This window comes from Microcaecilia unicolor, chromosome 6 (assembly GCF_901765095.1).
Source record: "Microcaecilia unicolor chromosome 6, aMicUni1.1, whole genome shotgun sequence".
Taxonomy (NCBI): Eukaryota; Metazoa; Chordata; class Amphibia; order Gymnophiona; family Siphonopidae; genus Microcaecilia; species Microcaecilia unicolor.
The window spans coordinates 319,282,488-319,294,809 of NC_044036.1; the positions used below are offsets into that span (position 1 = coordinate 319,282,488).

The window sequence follows — 12,322 nt, forward strand, 5'->3', positions numbered from 1 at the left end:
TCTGGTTCTCTTTCCCTCTCCTGATCCATTTATTCTTTTTATTCCCCACCACCACCACCACCATCTCTCTCTCTCTCTCTCAGCTTGTTTCATCCTTTTGTTTTTTGCCCTCTCTCTGTCCCTGTTTCTCCCCTGCTTTATTCTGTCCCTCTCCTTCTCTCTTTTATCTGGTTCTTTTCCTTCCTTCCTTTTCTCTCTCACGCTTTTCTCTCTCTTAGCAGGTTAGTCTCTCTTTCCTTCCACTTCTCGCTTCTCTTTTTGCCTTACAGACCTCTCAGCACCCTCCAGGCTCTTCATGCATTGTTTTTATTATTATTTTTGGAAATCAAAAGTTGCTTATATTATACTATATCCAGACTTGGGAGGATCTGCACGGCTTTTGGACATTAAAATATTATGATTTTTTTTTGTATTATTTTATTTGGAATTTGATGTACCACCTTTAGCTGACAAGCACAGCAATGCAGTTTACAATATAATACAAAAAAAATAAAAGTGAGGAAAGGAACTATAATATTATGACAGGGCAGGTCTCTCCCATTTGCATCTACGGAAATTTTAGCTTGAACCTGAATTTTGAACATACTATATACTACTAATCACAAGTCTAAGGTCTGTCCACACAGCTACCAAAAACTAGGGAGGTTGTTCAAACATGAGGCCACCCATTACTCTTTGATAGATTGGTAGAGCCGGTAGTGGGAGGCGGGGCTGGTGGTTGGGAGGTGGGGATAGTGCTGGGCAGACTTATACGGTCTGTGCCAGAGCCGATGGTGGGAGGCGGGGATAGTGCTGGGCAGACTTGTATGGTCTGTGCCCTGAAAAAGACAGGTACAAATCAAGGTAAGGTATACACAAAAAAGTGGCACATTTCTTGGGCAGACTGGATGGACCGTGCAGGTCTTTTTCTGCCGTCATCTACTGTGTTACTGTGTTTGTATAGCACTACTAGATGTACACAGTGCTGTACACATTATACGCAGGTACTTTCTCTGTCCCTAGAGGGCTCACAATCTAAGCTTTTTGTACCTGGGGAAATGGAGGGTTAAGTGACTTGCCCAAGGTCACAAGGAGCTGCAGTGGGAATCAAACCCAGTTTGCCAGCATCCAAGCCCACTGCCCTAACCATCAGCAGCCCTCTGAAGCTAATGATTCCCTCTTTCCAAGTTTTGGTGATGGTTCTGTGCTTTGGGAAAAAGTGAACCACCTGTGTTTGTGAGACAGCTGAAATGCTGCTTGCTCCCTTCTTCTCTGTATCTGCCACCGAGGCATTTGCAGCTCTGGCCCTCTCAAGGTCTGTTTCTCATTCACCTGAAGACTGGATTTATTGGCTTTAAATGTCTCCTGAAAAATAACTGCAGAACCTTTCCTGGCTAAACTCCAAGGAGTAAAAGGAAACATTTTCTGCCTTTCTCTATGGGAGGCAGTCAGGGACAGGGAGAATTTACAGAATGAGCAGATGAGCGTCGGGGAAGGTGAACTACCGTGCTGTTGGCAATTTATTGCATTTCACCCTTATTTAACCTTATTGTGCTGCGCCGTTCTGTGGTCTAGACCTGATCTGTGGTTGTTCTTCAGGTGAAGGCTTAGCAGTGTTTTTAAAGTCAGTCTTTCCTCCTAATGATGCTGGGTAAGTTGTCTTACTAGCTGTAATTGTTATTGATATGTTTCATTCTTCGATTTTGCTTCAGGAGAAGGCAGAAATGATCATAAGGTTCAAAGAAGAGACTGAGGCTGTAAGTGTTTGAGGTGAGAGGAGAGATTGATGCTAGCAAGGAATGGAGACTGAGGTTAGGACAGGAGAGACTGAGGTTAGGAGGGAGCAGGGTGAGAGGAGAGACTGAGACTGGCAGGGAACAGAGTAACAGGAGAGACTGAACATTAGATAAGAAAGAGACTGAGGCTGACGGGAAGTGGGGTAACAGGAGAGACTGGAGCTCTTGGGGGGGTGGGGTGAGAGGAGAGACTGAGTCTTGTAGGGAGCAGGGTAACAGGACAGACTAAACATTGGATAGGAAAGAGACTGAGAGACTGAGGCTGACGGGAAGTGGGGTAACAGGAGAGACTGAAGCTCTCAGGGAGTGGGGTGAGAGGAGAGACTGAGCCTTGCAGGGAGCAGGGTAACAGGATAGACTAAACATTAAATAGGAAAGAGACTGAGAGACTGAGGCTGATGGGAAGTGAGGTAACAGGAGAGACTGAAGCTCTCAGGGAGTGGGGTGAGAGGAGAGACTGAGCCTTGCAGGGAGCAGGGTAACAGGACAGACTAAACATTGGATAGGAAAGAGACTGAGAGACTGAGGCTGACGGGAAGTGGGGTAACAGGAGAGACTGAAGCTCTCAGGGAGTGGGGTGAGAAGAGAGACTGAGCCTTGCAGGGAGCAGGGTAACAGGACAGACTAAACATTGGATAGGAAAGAGACTGAGGCTGACGGGAAGTGGGGTAACAGGAGAGACTGAAGCTCTCAGGGAGTGGGGTGAGAGGAGAGACTGAGCCTTGCAGGGAGCAGGGTAACAGGACAGACTAAACATTGGATAGGAAAGAGACTGAGAGACTGGGGCTGACGGGAAGTGGGGTAACAGGAGAGACTGAAGCTCTCAGGGAGTGGGGTGAGAGGAGAGACTGAGCCTTGCAGGGAGCAGGGTAACAGGACAGACTAAACATTAGATAGGAAAGAGACTGAGGTTGGCTGAGTGTGAGGCATGAGGAGATACCGAGGCTGGCATTTTTGGGGCACTTCTCAGTATCTTGTCTTTTATGAGAGGGGAAAGCTAAGACTTCAAACAATATTCACAGGGTTTCCTGCTGGGGCACTACAGAGAACCCTCACTGTACCACATCCACCCTCATCAACTCTTTCGGTTTGTTGATCTGTTCTCTAAATAGATAAAGAGGGTTGAATCTCCTTCCTTTCTTCATTCCTACTTGTTCTCACTGTTTCCCCTGCAGCAAACCATGGCAGGTGTTTGCACCTTTTGTGTGGTCTGTATTCAGCACAGTGGCTACAGTCCTGTGGTAGGTCCATTCCATCAGCAGGGTTCAGGAGTCCCCCTTGCAACCTGTTGCTGGCCTCTGCTGCAGCACGCCCTCTGCTTGGGATCTGTGCAGTAATGCAAATCTGTTAGAGGAGGGGGCTGCATCACGTTGGTGTACACATGCCTGGGATGCCAGATTCTGAAGGGGCCCAGAAACTGGGGCACAGGATCCCCCACTCTCAAATCTCTAATGCCTAAAAGGTGCCCTAATCTTAAATCTGACCCTGTCTCACACCTGCATAAGCAGACGTGTCTTAAGTGCCGCCATCCCAGGTTCTTTCCCCCCTCTCCATGATAATAACAGGATATCAAGCTAGGTATCAGTAAAATATTCCACTGCTCCCAGGGGATAGGCATGTATGCATGTTAGAATGCACAATGTCGCTCTGCATGGCCACAACTGGAACTCTGAAAAGAAAGGATCCATTAACGTTGACCCAACGCAGTTCTGGTTCTCAAGTGCCACAAGCCAGTCGGGTTTTTATTTTATTTATCAAAATTTATATCCCACTTATCCAGCTCATCTAACCAGGTTATAACTAACACTCCTAAAACCATATCGTACAACAATACAAAACATGTAGCATCCAATAACTCTAAAATATAATATATAAGGGAAAATAATCCCCTACATGTGGTTTAATTAAACTCTTCAATAAAATGCCTCATGAAACACCACTAATTGGGAAGCAAAGCCAGTGCTGGGCAGACTTCTACGGTCTGCGCCCTGATCATGGCTGGACAGATTCAGCTTCAGTAGCTGGAGAACAAGGCCCGTGCCGGGCAGCCTTCTACAGTCTGTGCCCTAAAAATGGCAAGGACAAACCAAAATCAAGTCTATGTATGTAGAATTACATCATACCTTATACTATGAGTTTATCTTGTTGGGCAGAGTGGAGGTGTAGATGTGTTTGGGACATAGTTGGGCAGAGCCTGGGAGAGGAATCATGATTTACTTGACCTGAGTTACATTTACGCCTGCTCCTGAGCTACACAGGTTCATTTTAATACCGGGATTTGTGCAGATGTCTTAAAATAGGCTTGCAAAGGTGCCTACTGGCCTCCCCATTAAGGGGATCTGTTTTAAAATGACCCTCTAAGACACTAGGTGCCTTTTCCAGTGCTTGGCCATGGCTGCCAGTTTTTTGTGGTTTGGATAAGATCATTATCTATTTTACAGTACTCATGATGAAAATGCTAAGGACCCTTTGCATCATGGCAATTGATTTTCTCTTTCTTGGAGATGGTGTCCATAAATCTAAGCTGCAGTTGGTGCAAGGACACTGTGTCAGCTGCTATTTTAATGACATGAAAATGGGTAAAACTAGGGCATGACAGACACTTGTACTGATGCTGGTGTCATAGAATTAACACTTAATTTGGAGGAATGGAGCAGCGTGTTAGGAAGTCCTGTCTTTCCACTTTAGTCTGTCGCAAGCACATAAGCAAGCGGGCAAGGAGTTGCAAATCACATAGAGGGTCAATCTATAAGGGCCTATTCTATAAAGGAACATAGACGCTTTTATCAAATATTAGCATAACTGGAACTTATGCCAGGCAAAAACATGTAATTTATAGTATATTTTACATTATATGCATGTAATCCCCTGTGAAACCCAGTCTAGGTGAGTTCCTCCAGGGAATTACTGAATCATATCTGGCTCCTGGCCAGGGGTTGGGAGGAGTGATGGGCATGGCTGGTTGTTGGGGGAGGGGCATACCCTGCCAACTGATATGTGATGCTGGTGTAATAATGCAACTGGGTATATTAATGTGAGCAGGAAAACTGATCCTGTATTGATTGAAAGGGGGATGTCATTAGGGGGAGGAGACTGGCAGGGCCGCCAGCACCGCAGTCCTCAGCTTCCACCCACCCACCCCTGACCCCGTCGGCAGCCCCCCTCCCTCCACCACTGGGCCCCCTGTATTCAAATCGGCAACGCCTCACCTCCGTGTGAAAGCAGCAGATCGCCTCCCTTCGGGCCCTCCCTTCCTGTGTCCCGCCCTCGCGGAAACAGGAAGTTACATCAGACGAGGGCGGGACACAGGGAGGGAGGGCCCGAAGGGAGGCGATCTGCCGCTTTCACACGAAGGTGAGGTGCTGCTGATTTAAATGCAGGGGGCCCGGTGGCGGACAGAGGGGGGTTGTCGACGGAGCCGAGGGCGGGCAGGTGAGACCAGGGACTGCAGCGCCAGCGGCCTGGGAGCAGGAGAAGGAGAGAGACCCCCTTGGAGGCCCGGGCCCGTGGAATTTTGTCCCCCCTGCCCCCCCCCCTCTTGGTGACCCTGGAGACTGGTAGAATAAAAGTGTCTGCCATTTTGTCCCTGGGGTCTTTGGTAGCCCTGCCCAAACCCTTGCCAGGACCTGTGGAGTGAGGAGATATCCTGCCTAGCACCATAAATAGGGGCTGCTGCAACAGGGTAACCTGTGCTGGAAGAGCAGAGGCCGAAGCAAGAAGGATCCGGAGGAGGGAGAGAGAATATCCCCCCTCCCCCCAGGAGTGGGACAGGGAGACACCTGTTCAAGCCCAGAGGCAGGTGAGAGGAACCACACCTCTGAGGGAAGAAGGATGGACAAGGAGGTTCAGTCCTTGATACAATCCGACAGCGAGGAAAACGTCTGGCAGGATGCCTGTCTGGCAAGGGGGTGGACAAGCTGCAGCCCCACATTGTCCTGTTGGGTGGTATGGGCTTGTAGGGTTGAGAGCCGAGTGGACACTGGAAGAGTCTCAAACCGATGAATTTTCCATTTTTATTGCCCCTGACGGAATGAGAGTTAATGACAGTTTAAACTTTACCTGATGCTGAAACTTCTTTTTGATTTTGCTATCAGTAGAGTTCACAGTTTATTAAAAGCAACCTGTGGAGAGTGGATTCTGTGAAAGCTGAAAAAGGTGGTGGTGAAACCCCACAGCCTGCAACCGGCTCAAATAGAGATTTTATCTTTTGTACGCCTTTGTCCGGATTCCTTACCAAGAGCTTAGCCAGCATCCAGGTCTGTCTGGAGGGGACCAGAATTACATGCATATACCTGGGTTCATGCATGTTCAGGCTACGCATGTGTGTGCACCCACCTTGCAAATACACGCTGTGTAAGATACATGTGTATTTATAGAATAGCACTAAGGCCTGTATTCTTAGGGTTACCATATGTCCGGATTTACTGGACATGTCCTGTTTTTGAGGACATGGCCAGACATCCAGGCGAGTTTTGCCAGCCTGCCCATTTGTCCAGATTTGCAGATGAATGGGCAGGCGAGCGGGCGTCAGGGGTGTCCTGTCCTCCCCTCCCCTTCCTTAGTGTGGTGCCCTGGTGGTCTAGCAACTTCTTTGGGGTAGGAGAGAGCCCCCTCTTTCCTGCCCAGCGCAGCAGTAGACTTCTCTTGCTCCCAGCGCTGATTCAAAGTGGCTGCCGAGATTTCAAGCGGCGGCCTCGCGAGACTTCCACAGAAGTCTTACCAGGTCACAGCTTGAACTCTCTCAGCAGTCATTTTGAATCAGTGCCGGGAGCAAGAGAGGTCTACAGCCATGCTGGGCAGGAAAGAGGGGGCTCTTCCCTGCCCCGAAGAGGCCACAAGACCACCAGGATACTACAGTAAGGTATAGGAGGGGAGGAGAGGGGTTGTGAATGGAGTCATGTGGGTGGAGGGGAGGGAGGCTGGAAAATTGGGGAGGGGATAACATGGGGGGGAGAGAGAGGGAAACTGGCTTTCTTAGGGGGGTGTCAAAGTGTCAGGGAGCAGGGTGAGGGTCCTCTTTTTTCCTTGAAGAAAATATGGTAACCCTATGAATTCTTTTTTTCTTGGGGAAAATATGGTAACCCTATGAATTCTAATCAAATACACATGTGCCTGGCACATAACTGTTAGCACCTGTTTTATAGAACTATCCCCAAAGTCCTGGTACATTTTCAGGAAAAGTCACTGACAGGCTTTTTCTAATGGTGAATATTCACCTTCTGTTCCCTTTTCATCATGGATATTTACCAGCCCATCTCTGACTTGGTTAACAAACAGAACCAGGGAAAAATAAAGGCAATATTGATCAGCAGAGGGCGCCGTAAGTCTGCACTTTGAACTCTACGAGGCCTAAGTACCATTGAGTTAGCATGAGTCAAGGGTAAAAAGACTTCTGATTCAGTAGCAGAGATTGTATGGAGCTTAGTAATCAGACACTGGAGGGTGCTGTTCGTTAAGTGTAAGGTAATGTTTCCAAAGTCATGGGATGTGCAGTCCTGGAATAACAGAACTGCACATGCTAGAGATATGTTAATGCGCCAATAACATTCTGCAGTTTAGCTATCAGTCTTATGTGAGCAGTAAAATTTAAACAGCAGCATTAGCATAAATTTAAATGTCAATAAAATAAAATCAGTAACCTCCCCCCCCCACCCCATTTAGTCTAATTTTTACTTCCCGAGCAGACTGTATTTAATGACACGAAAGAAAGAAAGAAAGAAAGAATGAAAACAACCAAGCACTAAGTTTAGGTGCTGTGGAGGGGCATTTTCAAAAGTCCACTTTTTAGCGCAGCTTAGTAAAAGGGCCCCTACATCTGCTCCCCATCTTACACAGGGAATACATGCCTGTGTTATACATATCACCTGCAGGATTTTGCACCAGTTTAGAGGCATGCACGGGTTTTTAAAAAGTGCACAAGGGACCGAGGAGGCAATTCTTCTTAATCTCCCATTACGTGCCGGCACATACAAGTGGAAAATGTCAAGTCAATGTTTCTCATTTTGTGCACATGTAAACTTCTAAATTATCTGCTCCTCTTGTGCATGCCGACAAATACACACATGCACTTCCTTATATGTATTTTACAAAAGGTTCCACATTCAACAGTCTTTTGTAAAATACTGCAGGAATTGAACATGTCTCAACCTGGATGACTCAGTTTCCGATCTCTATGATCTATCTAAAATGAAGGTCTAGATTTATTTGTTTGGACTTTGCTCACACCTTTTTCAGTAGTAGCTCAAGGTGAATTACATGCAGGTACTCTGGATATTTCTCTGTCCCAGCAGGGCTCACAATCTAAGCTTGTACCTGAGGCAATGGAGGGTTAAGTGACTTGTCCAAGATCACAAGGAGCAACAGTGGGATTTGAACTGATCACCTCTGGATTGCAAGACCAGTGCTCTAACCACTAGGCCACTCCTTCACCTTTAGAATTGTAAGAGCTCTGTTTACTAAGGTATGCTTGCATTTTTAGCATGTGCGCAAAATTAGGGTATTCTAACTGTGTAGGCGCCCATAGGAATATTGTGGGTGCCTACACAGAGCGCTCTAATGGTTAACGTGCACTAAAAGCACTAACACACCTCTAGCGCGGTTTAGTAAACAGGGCCCTTAGGTGCATCATAATCAGTCCTCCTAATCTTTTACTACTACTACTACTACTACTATTTAGCATTTCTATAGCGCTACAAGGCATACGCAGCGCTGCACAAACATAGAAGAAAGACAGTCCCTGCTCAAAGAGCTTACAATCTAATAGACAAAAAGAAAAATAAAGTAAGCAAATCAAATCAATTAATGTGAACGGGAAGGAAGAGAGGAGGGTAGGTGGAGGCGAGTGGTTACAAGTGGTTACGAGTCAAAAGCAATGTTAAAGAGGTGGGCTTTCAGTCTAGATTTAAAGGTGGCCAAGGATGGGGCAAGACGTAGGGGCTCAGGAAGTTTATTCCAGGCGTAGGGTGCAGCGAGACAAGGCGCGAAGTCTGGAGTTGGCAGTAGTGGAGAAGGGAACAGATAAGAAGGATTTATCCATGGAGCGGAGTGCACGGGAAGGGGTGTAGGGAAGGATGAGTGTGGAGAGATACTGGGGAGCAGCAGAGTGAGTACATTTATAGGTTAGTAGAAGAAGTTTGAACAGGATGCGAAAACGGATAGAGAGCCCCTGCTCTTCTGCCCCTCTTGTCATCTACTTTTTAAGTGCCTAAATTTAGGGGCCTAATGTAACTAGGAGCATACATTTAGAAACACAGGCCTAGAAAATTTTTTAAGAGGGGACTTTAGGAGCCTAACTCTCACAGTTAGGAGTTTAACCTCTTTGAATATGGTCCTTAGCATTTTTGATTCCCACACTGATACAAGCAAGCATGAAAATGGTACTATGAACAAATGAAACCTGCACTCCAAGCAAGGATTTCAAATCATTGGTACATCTGCAGATAAGGAACCATATCTTATATTCTAAAATCATTATTAAATATAAGAAATAACATACATTGGATTAGAAAGGAAAGGATACCTAGGAATAAGATTTGTGAGGAAGTCTAGAGCTGAAAACTTGGGCTGAAAACAGGCAAGTTACAGCCATTATTGCTTCTCTTAAAAGCAATCTGGTCAATATTCAAAATGATTTAAGTGTCCAGAAATGGCCGCTAACCGGTTAAACCACTTGTTTGGCGCTATCTGCTCATTTTCAGTGGCTCTTAAGCGGTTATCACGGCTGAAAATTAGCAGTAGCGTGTAAGTGAAAACTAGCTATTTTGGGTGTGTTCTGGGGGGGGGGGGGGTGGAGTCTGCAATTGGCCACTTAAGTGCCAAAAATCAACACTTAAGTGGCCAGGGTAACTGCATAAAAGTCAGTCCTATCTTTATGCAGCAACCCATGACTGGTTAAGTTCTAAATATCATAAGTACATAAGTAATGCCACACTGGGAAAAGACCAAGGGTCCATCAAGCCCAGCATCCTGTCCACGACAGCGGCCAATCCAGGCCAAGGGCACCTGGCGAGCTTCCCAAACGTACAAACATTCTACACATGTTATTCCTGGAATTGTGGATTTTTCCCAAGTTCATTTAGTAGTGGTTTATGGACTTGTCCTTTAGGAAACTGTCTAACCCCTTTTTAAACTCTGCTAAGCTAACCACCTTCACCACGTTCTCCAGCAACGAATTCCAGAGTTTAATTATGCATTGGGTGAAGAAAAACTTTCTCCGATTTGTTTTAAATTTACTACACTGTAGTTTCATCGCATGCCCCCTAGTCCTAGTATTTTTGGAAAGCGTGAACAGACGCTTCACATCCAACTCGACTTAACCAGCCATGTGTAAGCCGGATATTGAATGCTGAGGCCCACACATGCCTCAGCATTGTGGCAGTGGTCAGCAAAATGTTCACTGCCTCCGGCTGAATATTGACCCTAATTCATTTCAAAACTGTGGAATCAACCAAACCTCTTTAATGCCAGAAATCTCATGCATTTTGTCTTCAGTTAGGTTTTGTATTACAAGATCTAAAGAAAACTCTGATATCTTATCGTGTTTTGGACTGTAGTTTATACTCGACTTTATTTGTCTTTTAGGCACTGTGCTGGCTGGATATGGACAGAGTGCTGATGTTGGCTTTGCTGCTGTCCATGGTGCTGAGCAGTGCAGCTGTGCTGATGAATACATTATTCCCACAACCTGGGGGTCCAGTGGTGAACATAGCCATGGTGTTTGGAAGCTCCTCCTACCAAGTGCAGATCCGGGGCCGTCTGACCCACGAGAACTTCCTGGACTTGCCCCTGGAGATTAACCCCATCACAGTGATTGTGAACGACACTAACCCCAGCACCCTCTTGACCCAGATCTGTGACGTGTTCTCCAGCACCGGGATCCATGGTGTCGTCTTTGAAGACAACGTGGGCACCGAGGCTGTGGCTCAGATCTTGGATTTCATCTCTTCCCAGACATTCATACCCATAATCAGCATCAGCGGCGGCTCTGCTACGGTACTCACCACAAAGGTGAAATACTTTCCATTTCCTTTTCTTTATAGCAAGTAAAGTGCTAGTTTGTCAGTACTGATGAAAAATCCGTACTCTACATCTTCAAATTATCTCTGATAAAGCAGAATGGACTTGTAGTAATAAAGGAAGAGAATCTCATAACTGCACAATTCCTATTCAATCCAAAATGGTTTGGCTTTATAGATCCCACAGACAACTGGGGTTAGTTTGTTGTGAGCACCAGAGTCTTTTGTCCTTCATGGAAAGGTCTTTTTTTTTTCCTTAGTGGTTTGCATTTCATTTTTGATTAGGTTCCATCCCAGCTCTATATGCCAATGTCCTTTACAGCCATCTGTGCCATATTCCTAAAAGCACCCTGGCCACCTTTCGGTTCATTTGTTTTCATTTTATTTGTAGCTGGATAGTGCTTTCACCAAGATATAAAATGTTTACTGGGAACAGTCAGTCTGTGTGCCTCAGAACCCACCAGGTATATTTGGTATTTCTCTTCCAGTTGCTTCTAAGCAGCCTGTATCTCATTAAGTCAAATGTTGCAACAGCTTCACAGCCACTTGTGTAACAGTAGGTTGGGCTATCTAGTAAGCATTACCATAAGTGCATTCCTGGCTGCTCCACCTCTTCACCAACTAACCAAGGGGTTCTTTTACTAAATAACATTATTTATTTATTTGGATTTTGCTGACATCTTTTTCAGTAGTATCTCAAGTTGAGTTACGTTAAGGTACATTAAGGTACAACTAGGTATTTCCCCGTCCCTGGAGGACTCACAATCTAAGGGGTCCTAAGGCTTGCGGTAGTATAGGTGTGGATTTTGGGCACATGCCGATCCATTTTTTAGCGCGCCTGTAAAAAAGGTCTTTTTTTTGCACAAAAATGGACGTGCGGCAAAATCAAAATTGCCGCCCGTCCATTTTGGGTCTGAGACCTTACCACCAGCCATTGACCTAGCGGTAAAGAATCCGGGCGGTAATGACCTAGGCGCGTCAAATGCTACTTGGCGCATGTTCCGTTACACGCACCCAAAAATAAAAAATATTTTCCAGACGCGCGCATTGGACACATGCCAAAAATGAAATTACCATAACAGTCATGCGGAAGTCAGGCGGTAACTCCGTTTTGGCGTGCGTTAGGCGTGCGTAGACGCTTACGTAGCTTAGTAAAAGGGCCCCCTAAGTTTGTACTTGAGGGAATGCCCAAGATCACAAGGAGCAGCAGGTGGATTTCAACAGGCCCCTTCTGGATATTAAGACCAGTACTCTAACCACTGGACCACTCCTCCACTCCATTAAGCCCTAACATGCGCTTAGCATGGGACAAACAACCTACTGAAAAATGTTAACGTGTTTTGTGGTATTTTGCTTCTATATGCATGCTAACTGGTGCATTAGCTATTTTGTTAAACTATTTTTTTAGAGGGGGCATGCCATGGGCAGAGTCTGGGCATTAACCAAACCTGGTCCTGGAGGCACCCCAGCCAGTCAGGTTTTTGGGATATCCACAAAGAGTATTCAAGAGAGATATTTGCATGCACTGCATCC

At 46.1% G+C, this 12,322-nt stretch overlaps 1 protein-coding gene across 1 annotated transcript in view; it reads left to right on the top strand.

Moving 5' to 3' along the window:
• Nucleotides 1-12,322, top strand: part of GRIN2C (glutamate ionotropic receptor NMDA type subunit 2C) — a 94,396-nt gene that overhangs the window by 22,680 nt on the left and 59,394 nt on the right. Inside the window, exon 2 of the mRNA XM_030206860.1 lies at nucleotides 10,356-10,781. Coding sequence (XP_030062720.1) covers nucleotides 10,356-10,781 — 426 coding nt within the window. The remainder of the gene's footprint in view (nucleotides 1-10,355; nucleotides 10,782-12,322) is intronic.